Below are 14,371 nucleotides of genomic sequence, written 5' to 3'. Positions count from 1 at the left end.
GCAGAAACACATTGTGGTGTGCATGTAAGGAGGAAGGCATCTACCGCAATTATTCTTAGGGCTGCGAATACGCTACGATTCTGTGGCAGCACAGAAAATCCAGAAGGTTGTAGCAAGAGAGAATCACAGTGTTACGTTTTTAACACAAGATTGACCTCCCAAACCACACTCACAATTTCCTAGTGTTCATGGCCTCAGTAGCCAGGGACTGGAGTTCAATGCCCTTTTTTGGCTCCTTTCCACCCCCACAAGTCAGAAGCAGAATACATTACACAAAAGAAGAGAAAGTCATTTTTTCAAAGAGCACATTTGCACAATTTTCAAAGGGAAGGAGGGAAACTGACAGGTCTTTCAAGCTCCAGCCTGTAAACTAACAAAGCTCTCAAATATAGCTGTCTCATCAGGCAGCTCCACTGCAGTCCTCTGCAGGCTCAGGGGATCTTGGAAGCGCACTACAGATCTTACGGCTGATCAGATTAACCCCCACTTCCAAACAGCCAAACAGCCTTAGAATGTGCAGATAAGCTGTATTTTCTGCAAGCAGCTGTGAAACCTGAACATGCTGGGGCTGGGGCTGGAGATCACATTCCCCCAGTAATTAAAAAGACTCACCACAGGCCTGGCCATAGGCACTAGCTTGGACAAAGAGAACGTAAAGAGGCGGTGGGAGGTGCCTGGCTGTCTCGTACTGCTTGTGCACCTGGTCAAAAGGTAGTGAGAGGTACTCTTGGACAGGGAGAGAAGCCTGGTGGGAAAGAGATCAGATGCAAAATTATGCCACGGCTAGTGCTAAAAAGCCTGGATGACACAACACAATGTAAGAAGCTTTTTTCTGTGCTGCTGACATATTAATGTTGACTTGTTTTACCATCTTATGTATTTCAACAATGATCAGAAAAAAATCTGTAAAAGGAAGATAACTTTAAAAAAAAATCCTTGATTAAAGCTACCCAAGATAGGAACCATTATTTGCACCTTGTCCAAAATTAATTAGGCTCTTGGAGCTCTTTAAAAAAAAGAAAAATTGACCAGGCTCATGATCTACCTGCATAATGCTATTGAGTCGAGGCTGGAGGTTGCTCAGATATTCCTTCTTCACTTCTATCTCTTTCAGAATCTTCTCTTTGTTGGCTAGGCATTCTTTATATTTCTCTGCCAACCTAACAAGGAAGATTCACAGTTAGCAACAGTGAGTTACAAGGAGCAGAGATGCTGTTCAAGGTCTTTTAGTCAAACACCTTGGCTAACTATTTCAAGGTGTTCATGTAAACAGGTAAAATCACTTGCCTGCCATTTCTCTCCTGATCCAAACTGTTTCCTATAATAATAGAGTGCTGCCAAGAAGCCACTGACTTACGTGAGATAGGTTAGGCTGAGAGAATGACTAGTAGGGGTGTGCATTTGGCATAAACTGAGCTGAAAAAAATATCCCCAAAAAACAACTTACCGGTATTTTAGGGGTATTTTTTAAGTCGGTTATTGATTCGGGCTTAATTTTGGTTATCTGAAATGGCCAAGCACCCAAATTATTCCAGATTTTCAGAACCACCAGATATACGAAGTTAAAGGGCATTTAAAGGGATTGCAATCCCTTTAAATGCCTTCCGGGTGAACTCACCACTTGGATAAGGTGTTTATAGGGATCACGGTCCCTTTAAACCAGGGGTGTCGAACTCATTTGTTATGAGGGCCGGATCTGACATAAATGACACCTCTTGCTCTGAATTATTGCATCAAAATGTCTGTAGCAATCTTTTTTTTGTTACTATTTTTTATTTTTATAAGTCCTTTACTACAGTGTTAAACATTAGGTACATGTAAATCAATTTACTCAGTCAAGTTATATATACTTCACTGCATACAAGACTAGTCTCTGTCTCAAGGATCTTACAGTCTAAGATTTGACAGAAGAGACATAAGAAGGGAAAAGGAGATGGAGGCAGGGTGAACATGCATTTATCGCGTTACATGTGCTTCAGCTTACTTTTGGTGTGGGAAACGGGGGACCAAGGGTTTCTATCAAAGACTTGATTATTATACTACAGGTTGGGGCAGGGAAGCAGAGATAAGAATGCCAGCACACCTAAGGTCACCTTAGTGGCACATCCGAACAACAATTAGCATCCTCACCGTTTGCGCTGCTCCAGCTCCCAATCGAGACGGGAAAGAGTCTGCTGGTGAGGGTCATCAGTTGTGACCTCCGGCTTGCTGATTTCTGGAGGGGCTTCTTTGTAGAACTCTTCAGTGCTCACCAGCTCAATTTCCTCATGTTTGGATCTGGAGAAAGAAACCAGAAGCTGCATACGTAGCTCGAGGACAATACCTTGCCTTGGCCCAGTGGGCGTCATTTACTGGGAGGACCATAAGACTCAATGGCTACAGGTTGGAGGAGGGAGACCTGAAAACTGTGCTTTTAAAAAGGAATTCTGGATCCTTCTGCCTTCTAGGAAGATACACAGGACATAGGACCAGTTGGAGACTCACCAAGCAGTCTAACAGGCAGCAGCAGAGGGGGGAGTGTGGGGTGGGTGCAGGACTTGGGAGATCATATTGTCAAAATCCTGTTTTCTCTATTCATGGGGGAACAATTCTGGTTTGTAAGGAAGGGTAGGTCCATCATAATGACAAGCTTTTTACTAGGGCTTCTTATGAAAGCTGCAAAGGAGTAGCCGTTTTAATTCTGCTATAGCAAAGTAAAATAAAAGCCTAACAACATTTATATCCTAAATAAAATTTTCAATATGAGCTTTCATGAGTCACAGCTCACTTGTGACTCATATTGAAATTTTTATTTAGGATATAAATGTTAGGCTTTAAGATGCCACTGGACTTTTATCTCATTCTTATAAAAACCCTTCAATGAAGTCACACATTCTTCTCCATTGCAAAGGAGAAGACTCTCTCTCTCTTTCTCTGAAAGCCTCATTGCTACTGATGCTGCCCAGACTTCAGCCTTTCCACCCTCAAACCACATTCCTTTTCTTTTCTTTTTTTTAAAAGGAATTTTATTTTTTATAACAGAAAACAAACAAACATAAATACATACAAGTTGGGGGGTTCCATTTACATCTTTGTTATGTCTGTTACCTCATACATTGTCTACTTGTATATTATCTATTTTAACACCATGTATTTTGTATAAATACTTGCATTATAATTAAAGATATAGTTCGTATTTTCTTCTAATATGGTTATATGACCATAATGTTTATTTATTGTAGTCTTCCAACCATTTGTATTTTCAAAGCTTCCTTCATCTTGTCCTCTCAAAATTAATTATCCATCTCTGCAGTTTCAAGTATTTTGTTTATCATTTCTTCTTTTGAAGGCACTTCATTTTTCCTCCAATATTTAGCGTATAAAATTCTTGCAGTAGTCAATACATGTATAATCAGGTATAAATCTTGTTTTTTACAGTTTTCAAGTTTTATATTCAATAAAAACAATTCAGGTATAAAAGGTATAGTACATTTTTGGTAACATTTCATGAATCTAAGACCAATACTTTTTAACTTTATCACAAGTCCAAAGAACCAACTTTTTTTTAACATTTCCAGCAATCATTTGATAAATTCAGATAAGACATTGCTAGTTTATCTGGAGTCATATACCATCTATAAAACATTTTATAGATATTTTCTTTATATGAGGTTGCTTTAGTAATTTTTACATTTAATATTATATTATACATCTTTAATATTATAAGCTAGTCGCTAGCACTTTTTAGTTTTAATGAATTGTTTTAGATACTTTATATCTTTATTGTATTGTGTTTTTATGATGTTAGCCACCCTGAGCCTGCCATGGCAGGGAGGACGGGGTACAAATCTAAACAAATAAATAAAATACGTTTATTTCCATACCTGTAACCACTGGTCTACATCAATATTATGACCCAAGTTTTGTGCCCATTTAACCATGGAATCTTTAACTATTTCATCCTGTGTTTTGTTTTCCAACATTATTACATATAGTTTCTTAATCAGTTTCTCTTCAGTATATAACAATATCTTATCTGTTTCTGTTATTTTTGAGTAGAAACCTATTAATTTATCTTTTGTATATCTTGAGTCTATTTGTGCTCTTTCCCACCAACTTAACTCGGATTCTTGTTTTTTAAATATTTTCTGTTGGTTTTAGTTAATTGCTATTATCCAACAAATCTTCATATTTTAACAATGCATTCTTTTGAAATAAGTTTGGATTTGTAAATGCTTCAGGTGGTGAGACCCATTTTGGTATCTTAGTGTAGAAAAGTCTTTTCACTTCTTCCCATACCCTCAGTAGAGATCTCCTAATAAAATGTTGTTTGAAATATTTATGCGTATCAACTTTTCCATATCATATAAACGCGTGCCATCCCAGTAATAAATCATGTCCCTCAAGCACTAATACTCTAGAGTTTTCTAATGTAATCCATTCTCTTAACCATGCCAATGAAGCTGCTCTATAATATAAAAGCCAGTCTGGTAGTGCAAATCCAGCTCTTTCTTTTGCATCTTTTCAGTTTTATTCTTGGTCTCTTGGTATGCCATATAAATTGTTTCATCAGTTTATCAAGTTCTATAAAATATTTTTGATTTTGGAGGATTGGAAGTGTTTGAAATAAAAAGACCAATCTTGGTAAAATATTCATTTTTATTGTAGTTATCCTTCCCATCAAAGATATTTGTAGATTTTCCCATCTTTCCAAATCTTTCTTAATTTCCAATATAAATTCCATATAATTGTCTTCCATCAAAGAGCTACATCTGTTTGTTATGTTTATTCCCAAGTATTTCACCTTTCTTTTTTTTTTACTTCCAAACCTGATCTTGTATCTGTTGGGTTTGGCCTTTAGTCATATTTTTCATTATCATTTTTGTTTTATTAAAATTAATTTTTAGTCCGGCCACAAAGCCACATTCCTTTTCTAAGCTTACTTGAACTCCAGGCATTTTGTGATCTCCTTCTGCAGGTGCATGACTTCATACAACAGATTCTGTAGCTGCAAGTGATATGCGTCCACCTTCTGTTTGGCCTGCATCAAAATACACAGTGGAAGCATTAAGATGCAGAGCATGTAAAAAACACAACTACATTTCCAAAGACAAAATACACACAAGTGACGAGACCCTAAAAGGCAGATAAACTGGTGTGAATCATTGTGTATAGAACTGAATGAAGGCACAGAAGATTTGCACAAACCAATCATACAAAAAGTGGATTTTTCTGTTATCACATGACGAGGTGCAGTCACTAAAAACAAAGAAGCCATAAGCTCAAAAAGCAGCATTGTCACAGATTACAAAGATCTTGCTATTGTTGTAATTCTAGACTAATCAACTGGAAAGAACTGGCGTTGATCTTCATTCATGCAAACCATCACTGGGATTAAAATGTTTGTATATTAAAGACAGTGGATCTAGAAATCTACCTTTTCAGTCTGTGCGCTATACAACCATTAGGACTCACACCACCCTCCTCAGTTCTCTGCCTTCAGCCATACCTCATGAGTCTGGTCCCTTCCCTTCTTTAATCGAATGTGAGCTAAACGGTTGAGTTTCTTCAGGGTCATGAAGTGCACACAGCTCTGAATGCGACGTTCCTCTATCTCAGCAGCCTGAACAGCAGAGAGGACAACAGTTAAACTAATGCATATTTAACTCTTCCCCCTGCTCACCAATTCTCTTCTCTTTCAACCATCCCTCAGTTCTACCAGTGGTTTCCTACCATCCACACATATTCTCTTCCCCTTATGTCCAGATGCCTTACACTGTCTTTGTTGCCTTTGCTTTTCAGCTCCTGGATCTCTGCCATAAGCTTCTGAAGGTCCTGGCAAGTCTGTTTGTAAAGTTCATAATCTTTACTGGGGTCTCGCAGATCAACTTCTGCCTCCTCGCTGTAGTATCTGGCATCCTGTACACATGAACACAATAGAGAAAGACTTAGCACATATTCACTAAAACATTTACGCTCCGCCTTTCCCCTGTGCTGGAGCTGCGGTGGCTCAAGTGGTTAAGACGCTGAACTGCAGGCTGTGGAAGGTCAGTAGTTCAGCAGTTCGAGACCCGAGTTGCCGCATGATGGAGTGAGCTCCCATCTCTAGTTCCAGCTCCTGCCAACCTAGCAGTTCGAAAGCAAGAAATTGCAAGTAGATAAATAGGTACCACTTCAGTGGGAAGGTAACAGCGTTCCGTGCGCCTTGGTGTTCAGTCATGCCGGCCACATGACCACGGAAATGTCTTCGGACAGCACTGGCTCTTCGGCTTTGAAACGGAGATGAGCACCGCAACCCTAGAGTCGGACTCGACTGGCTTTCGAGCAGGGGAACCTTTACCTTTACTCCCCCTGTGGCTCAGAGCAGTTTACAATTCCAAGAAATGAAAACATACAAAATTCAGCAAAACTCCATTTACTTCCCCCATACAGAAGCACCTGCAGCTTTAAACCCATTAAAGGGCCTCACAAATAAGATGGCCTAACAGAGCCTCCTAAAAACCTCTAAAGATAGTACACCTCCTCAGGGAGCCCATTTCACGGCGTGGGAGCCATTACAGAAGAGGAACAGGCTGGCTACCTTAACTGGGCAAACAGCTAAAAGTGGCAGCTAGAAAACCATACTTGCAGATATGTCAAAGGGCACCCTGGTGTAGCACAGGAGGATGAGTTCTCATTGGAGGAGGACAATACTCATCCAAGCCACGCCTTGGCAGACACTTCCTATGAGGTTGGTATTGCCTGCATCGCCTTCAAGCCAGGAGGTTCTAGCATGGACCCATCCACTGCCAGACCTGCTGGACTCCAGGAGCAGAGAAGGCAAAGTGTGAGCACTTGGCAATCCAAGACCTTCTCTCTGCTGAGGGAATGCCAGGATAAAGACATTGTTGGATCCGGGCCCCACTACTCCTCACGAGTAAAGAAGCTCACTCAGGTTGTGTAGAGGAGCTTAACATGGGATTACCTACAAAGAAACTCCCTACATAAGACTGTGGTGAGGGTACAGCCAGTGTGGGTCAACTTGTCTGTAGTCTTACCCCACCAATTGCCTGATCTGCCTGGTATCAATTCTTAGAACCTTGTTACTAAACCCTTGGACTCTGCCTCTGGAATATGTGACTGGACCTTGGACTGTCTTCTGGCTTTGCCTTTGGACTGTGTTATCTGACCCTGGATTTCGGCTTTGGACCATGACCCAAGAACCCATGTTGTAAGATCCTGTAGTTGCCAGGACAAAATACTTCCTTCATGTCTTCTTCTGAAATGAAACATGGTTGATATAGGGTGCTTTTTACTACATTCATTCCAGGACCAGGCTTGTTCTACACACTGGAAACGGGTCCAGCTAAAAGCTAATACTGTGAACACCACATACAGTGCTTGAATTCAGTTACCAGCTTATTCTATAGCTATAACTGAAATAGCAAATGCACACAATATACTCTACAAGACATATTCTACAAGGGGTAATCAAATTATTTCAAGCCTTTTCTCCAAAGTCTGCTTGCAGCAGTATCTTTTTCTATTACTACTACAGCCCTATTATGCTGAATGGTCAAACTCTCATTGAGCTCAATAGAGACCAAACTGACATGTATAGTACACCAAACCCTGCTACTAAGACAGAGTTGACTTGTGTACCGAAGATTGCTTTTTAGACACAGGGAAGAGCTTCTGCTTTGCAGCTACATTGCAAACAAGATCTAATAAATGGTGTGCTTCATCAGCATCCCTGCACTGTGAAGGTACCTGGTCAGCATCTGGCCTGCTTCTCTTGCCCTCCTGTGGTCCTCCATCTGTGCGGATAACCTTGGGCTTCCGTTTCTTGCTGGAATCGGATGACATTTTTTCCCCTTTCAGATTCTGCAGGTGAGGGGGAAAAACCAGTCTCCTAAAGATTCAACAATCATTTTATTGACTTGACTGTGTAGAATGCAGGTGGGGTTTTATAGGGGGGAGGGAGAAAACGCTATTCTTTATTAATACCTATTACAAAAGCCAGCTGTGGTATAGTGGTTAAGAGTGGTGGGCTTTAATCTGGAGAACCGGGTTTGAATCCCCACTTCTCTACCTGAAGCCAGCTGGGTGACCTTGGGCCAGTCACAGTTCCCTCAAAGCTCTCTCAGCCCCACCTACCTCAAAGGGTGTCTGTTGTGGGGAGAGGAAGGCAAGGTGATTGTAAGCCACTCAGACTCCTTCAGGTAGTGAAAAGCAGGGTATAAAACCAACACTTCTTCTTCAATTTACCATTCTTTTCCAGATACCCAAGAGCATCTGTTTCAACTTCCCCCTATGCTGCTAGGATCCAGAGCCAATCAGATACTCACATGCCAGAACAGATATCCAAGAGGACAGCCAACAACACACATGTAAATTCAATATAAAGCAGGCCTCCTCATCCACCTCTTGATGCCATTAGCTATTCCTACATTATTGAGGTACCACTTCTCAGACTAAACTCCTGCTCCTTCTTCTAGTACTTAATTCCTAAAACAAGAGGAGTGGAGGCTCCAGCTCCTATGAAAATAACCTCTAGATGCCTTTTCCACTAAGCTCTGCAACAGGAGACCTCATTATATTACAGTAATGAGTAAAGGTGGGAAGCCTCTCTACACACACTTAGAGGAGCACTCTCCTTTTATTTTACATCACATGTTCCAGAGTAAGGACTTGCCAGTGCCAAAAAGAGCTAGGGCTAGAGTTTGGTCTGTACCCAGCTCATCTCCATCATTCCCCATATGCTGCTAACTCCCGGTTGAAAAATTCCTGGAAATCTGGGGATGGTGCCTGGGGAGGGTGTGGGAAACGGAGGGACCTCAGCGGGGTATAATGCCATAGATTCCCCCCCCCCCACCAAACTGGTTTCAGTTTATTGCCTTTAGCCATAGGCCGTTACAATGACAGAACACCCAAACAAACTGATCTCTGTAGTCTGGGGACCAGTTATAATTCAGGGAGATCTTTAGACCCCACCTGAAGGCTGGCAACGGTGTCCAGCAGAGGAGAAGAATTACAGTTCGACGGCAAAGAAAGAAAGCCCCAGCCTATGAAAAATAAACCCATTCCCGCTTACCGCCGTCGCCTACCAAGACCGCTTCGTAATGTAATTCACGGCTACTCATAACCGGAAGTTCCGGAAGCGGAGGGCAAACGAGTTTTAGCTGCTAGAGAGTCGACGCCAGTCCTCCCGCGCTCCCTTGTGGGGCATCTCGGGAAAGCGTCATTTGGGTCTCTCTCGCTCTTTCTTTTTTCTTTTTTGGTCGGCGGCCGCAGTAACACGTCAGAGTAAAAACAAACAGTAGTGTTCTGTGCGGCGCTTTAAAAGACAAACAGATTTTTAATGTGCACCCGGGAGCTGACAGGATGGGTTGGATTCCCCTTTCCAGATGCCTCATCAGCAGCAGAATCCATGACGCTTGAACTAGTACAGTATCGGAGTCTCAAGTTAACAAACTTTGAGTCCAGTTGGCACCTTTTATTCAAAGTGTAAGCTTTCGTGTGCACTCACACTTCTTCAGACAGGTTGGAACACTCTCTTCTCGTCTTATTGGAAGCAAACGTGGGCGTGAATGCATCTTGTGCAATCTATTTTAGGTTATTTGGTGAAGACCAATACTCCTCAGCCTTGTAGAGCCTACAGGTGTTTCTGGAATTTTGAGAAAGTGTAGAGGGCGTCGCCACCGCCACCAAATAGCTGCCATGGGAGGGGCGGGGGGGGTTACAGGAGGTTGCAAGCCAAACATAGTCCTTCTGAATGGCCACCCCTCTGCAGACCTAAAGACCTGGGGTCTTCTGAAACACCTCTGGTTGCAAAAAATAGTCAGAAGTGGCTCTTTGCTTTGGGGGAAAAGGAGGTAGGCATCTGGAAACACATCAGTGGGCATCACGATACCCTCTGCTCTTAGCTAACTTTCCCACCACCACCTAATGTCATTAGCACATTGTTGTAACAGGCTAAAATAAAACAGAGGTCCCAGGGCATGTTCAAGACTAATTTAAAGAATTAATTCACCAGTTGGAGCCCCCAGGGCTGAATAGGGACATAGGATTCTTCTCACTACATGTGCTAACTTTCTGCCCCCAAGCATTTCCCCTCTGCTCTAATCAAGCTGATTATAGTATGCATTTAGAAGAAAAGCTCTGCTGGATCAGACCTATAGTCCCTCTAGTCCAGCATCCTCTTTCACACAGTGGCCAACCACACCCTCTGGACGGCCAATAACAGGGTATAGAGCAGTGGTGGCGAACCTATGGCACGGGTGCCAGAGGTGGCACTCAGAGCCCTCTCTGTGGGCACACGTGCCATCGCCCCAGCCAGGCCCAGACCATCATTAAAGTGTTGAATTCTCTGCCAAATAATTTTAAGTACATGAAGCATTTGGGATTGCTTTCCTTACTTTGTTTGGATCATCTTAAGTTAATGTATGAGTTGTTTTTTCTAAAGTAAAACCTCAGTATTCAGGTTAAATTGCCGTGTTGGCACTTTGCGATAAATAAGTGGGTTTTGGGTCACAGTTTGGGCACTCGGTCTCTAAAAGGTTTGCCATCACTGGTATAGAAACTGAGGCCTTCCCCTGATGTTGCCTCCTGGCTCTGGGATTCAGAGGTTTAGTGCCCCTGAATGTGGAGGTTCCCGAGTCGCCATGGCTAGTCGCCATTAATAGACTTCTCCTACATTAATATCGAATCCCCTTTTAAAGCTGTTTATTCCCTTGGCCATCCCCTGGCAGCAAATTCCAGATTTTAATCTCTGTGTCAAGTGGTATTTCCTTTTGTCTGGCCTGAACCTACTGCCCATCAGCTTCGTTGGATCCCCTTAAGTTCTAGTCTTTTGGGAGAGGGAGAAAAAGTTTTCTTTGTCAACTCTTTCCACCCCATGCATAATTTTATAAACATCTATCCATGCATAATTTCATAAACATCTATCATGTCCTCCCTTAGTCATCTCTTTTCTAAACTGAAAAGTCCCAGGCTCTCCAGCCTTTCCTCACAGGGAAGGTGCTCCAACCCCCCTAATCATCTTGGTTGCCCTCCTTTGTACTTTTTCCAGCTCTGCAGTGTCCTTTTTGAGATACGGTGACCAGAATTGTACACAGTATTCCAAATGAGGCCACACCATAGATCCAAACAGGGGTATTACAATACCATTTTATTCTCAATCCCTTTCCTAATAATCCCTAGCACAGAGTTTACCTTTTTCACCTTTGTATCTTTTACAGGCATTCTTTACACCATCTCTCCCACCTTCTGACTGGAATAAAAGGACTCAGAAATCTCCAGTCCTCCTTGTGTCTGATGAAGGGAGGAGAGTTTATACCCTCAAAAGCTTATGCCCTAAAACTCTTTCTGCTTAAAATGCTACTAGATGTGACTCTTAACTGTTCTACTGCAGACCAACATAGCTGTCTTCTGAAATTATTGTCATATGTTTTTGTGGAGTAGAGAGATCATTCACCATCGCATACACTGGCAAAAATGCAATTTTCCTACTTTTGATGAGATATCAGTTTCCCTAAAAAACAACAATGCTATCACCATTCTCTGGTATTGTGTATGGTCTTGGCATACAATTCAAATATTATGAACTGGGGGGGGGGGGATTTTGTTGTGTCTGTTTGGAATGATTGGATCTTTTGATCACTCCCAATACAGAGAGAGTTAACAGCTCCTTTTATTAGAAGTGGCATCTTATGTTTTTATGTGAGGGCTTTCTTTCTTTCAGGGAAGATACACCCAGATCAGTACTGCATGCACAAAATGCTCCTTTGAGGAGGAAACCTTTTGGGTTGTAAGAATGAAACCTGGATCATACATTCCAAGGAAGGAGATAGTAGAGATCGGTGGTGATAGAACTAACTGTACCACTCCATACTTCAGTTTTCTATTTGTAGGGAGTTCTTAACATTGGGAAACATTCCAAAATGTGATGATCCTTGAAAAGAAAATTCAAAGTTGGAATCCAGCACATGTGGTACAGTCCAGTTCTATCACCCATAGGCTTTGACAGCTCATTCTTCCATATATGTGAACCAGGACTGAAATGCTCTTCTGAGTTTGGAAAATGGTGTGGCTCAGCTATAAGAAATTTGTAAAACATTGATCTATATCATATCAATATATCTAATTCTCAACATGGCACCATCTGTGGTTACTTAAATCTGGAAACTGAGGCCATGAACAGACAAGATATCTTCCTCCAAACCGGAGAGAATCCCACGTTTGCGGAAAAATCTGAAATCTAAAAAAATACATGCCTAAAATAATAGCAGAGCCTACAATTTTAAGAAAAGAATGCCCTCCCAGTGGCCATTGTGAGAGTTGCTAGGCAACCACAAGAATACTACCAACCTTCAAACCTTGGTTTCTATCATTAAAAGACAGGGGGAGGGACAAGGTCTTTTGTCTTTTCCAGGGCTGTTTGAGGGGGGAGTCATTGGTGCTAGGCCTGCCAGCAATTACCAGACAGCTTGCTACCACCTGACTTCCATGATTTCCCAGGCTTTGCTGCTCCCTTCTCTTCAGCATGTGATATAGTGGGTAGAATTTCAGATTAGGATCTGGGAGAGCTTCAAAGGTCAAGCTATAACAAATAAAATTTGTATTAAAATAAATATATGGTGTAAACAGAATAATTTAAACACAGGGCCTGATTATCAGGCTATATTAAGAGTAATGTTTAATATAAGATACTATAATTTCCTATACAAAGTTGATGTAAATATCAAATGACCAATACAAGACCATACACGTTTCAGCCTCAAAGGCCTTCCTCAGTCGTCAATATAGGGTTGCCAAGTCAGAATTTCGCTGCAGCGGGGGACTCCCGGCAGGCGGCTGGAGTGTTTGTGCATGCGCACACCGCATCCACATCACTCAGAAGTGACGCGACCATGCCGGGCACGCTGGGGGTGGGTCCACGACCATCCGAGGGAAAACTATAGAGTTTCCCCTTGGATGACCGTGGCCCCGCCCCCAGCATGCCAGGCGTGGTCGCATCACTTCCGGGTGACGTGCACGTCGGGGTGGGGTTTCCCCTGGGGCCGATCCGCCGGCAGTGGGGAACGGGCCTCTGGGGCAGGGGTTTCCCCGCCCCCTGGGGGGACTTGGCAAGCCTAGGTCAATAGTATATAGCATAGCTTTTAGAAAGACATCTGGAAAATAAACATTGGATTTTATTGGGTTGATGTTACATACGTCTGGAAAGACTGGAAGTTTTATACCAGATTATAATAGCAATGGATGAATTATGTGTGAGTACAGTTGCCATGTGAATTTAATTTAATTTTTAATTTAATTTAACATTCGGCTTCTATACCGCTCAGACCCGAAGGTCTCAGAGCGGTTTACAATTGTGCTGCAAGTGCAGATTACTCCTAATTCTATGGCCACATATTATAAGGGGTGGGGCTGCCTACCGACACCCGGGTGGGTTCGCTGTTCTCGGCTCTCTTTCCTCGGCGGTCCACTGGGGTTGGTCCGCATCCGCGGCCAGTCCTTCTCGTCTTCGATCTTCCGGCGCACGGCCTGCGGTAGCCTCGGCCCAGCTGTGTCTGTATCCGGCTCCGCTGCACCTGCGCCGCTCACGCTGCCGTGTGCTCCTTCGTCGCTCCACCTCCACTGTTGCCAAGCGACTTGATGCCGAGTGCTGGACGCTGTTGTTCCATTGGCCACCAGGGATTGCCGCACCGCACCGCCGTCGCCATCGCTGCTGCTGAAGCTCCACCACGTCCCCACTTGGAGGAGGGTGCCCCCTACCCTTCTAAGGGTAGGTACCCATTTATCTACTTGCATTTTAAACTTTCGAACCGCTGGGTGGGGTGAAAGATTCCATGGTCATAAGCTTGCATCCAGCCACACAATATATGAGATAACATCACCTGGTCAGGATTGATTTATATTGTTTATTCTAGATCTCTTAATATAGTCTGATATGATATCAGGCCCTGTGTTTTTAATTATTTTATTGTGTATAACATATAATAAATATATTTATTTTAATACAGTTTTTATTTGCTATAGCTTGACCCTTGAAGCATTCCCAGTATATCTTGGCTTGAGTTTGTTTCCCCCTTCTCCTTTGTTAGGATCTGGGAGACCCAGTTTTGAATACAAACTTTGCCATGTGTTCATTCATGGTCACATACACTCAGCCTAACCTACCTCACAGGGTTGTTGTGAAGATAAAATGTTGGACAGAAAAATGATATAATCTGCTCTAAATCATCATTGGGGAGAAAGTCAATGTATAAATGAAATAAATAAATAAATACTGTTGACAATGTGTAGTGGGAACAGGTTGGCGAGTGGGTGAGTAGGATAAAAGGAAGCAGGGAGGAGTGAGGGTATGGGGGCTGCCAGAAGGAGAAAAAGAGGAAATAGTCTGAAAAGGAGG

At 42.5% G+C, this 14,371-nt stretch overlaps 1 protein-coding gene across 2 annotated transcripts; it reads right to left on the bottom strand.

The window, feature by feature from the left end:
• Window positions 1–572: 572 nt before the first annotated feature.
• Window positions 573–9,116, bottom strand: LOC107122292 (THO complex subunit 5 homolog). Of its 2 annotated transcripts, none has more exons than XM_015425338.1 (8): window positions 9,053–9,116; window positions 7,729–7,842; window positions 5,755–5,898; window positions 5,489–5,602; window positions 4,923–5,020; window positions 2,131–2,277; window positions 1,046–1,160; window positions 573–745 (listed from the first exon to the last, which is right to left on the bottom strand). In XM_015425338.1, the coding sequence occupies exons 2-8, from the start codon at window positions 7,822–7,824 to the stop codon at window positions 599–601; spliced, it is 861 nt and encodes a 286-aa protein (XP_015280824.1). In that variant the 5' UTR covers window positions 7,825–7,842; window positions 9,053–9,116; the 3' UTR covers window positions 573–598. The 2 variants fall into 2 exon arrangements, with proteins under 2 accessions (XP_015280824.1, XP_015280825.1); XM_015425339.1 differs by having other exon boundaries at window positions 7,729–7,870; window positions 9,053–9,114.
• Window positions 9,117–14,371: the final 5,255 nt, after the last annotated feature.

Source organism: Gekko japonicus, unplaced genomic scaffold, assembly GCF_001447785.1.
Source record: "Gekko japonicus isolate JY-2015 unplaced genomic scaffold, Gekko_japonicus_V1.1 scaffold135, whole genome shotgun sequence".
Taxonomy (NCBI): Eukaryota; Metazoa; Chordata; class Lepidosauria; order Squamata; family Gekkonidae; genus Gekko; species Gekko japonicus.
This window is presented reverse-complemented; position numbering and strand designations above follow the sequence as displayed.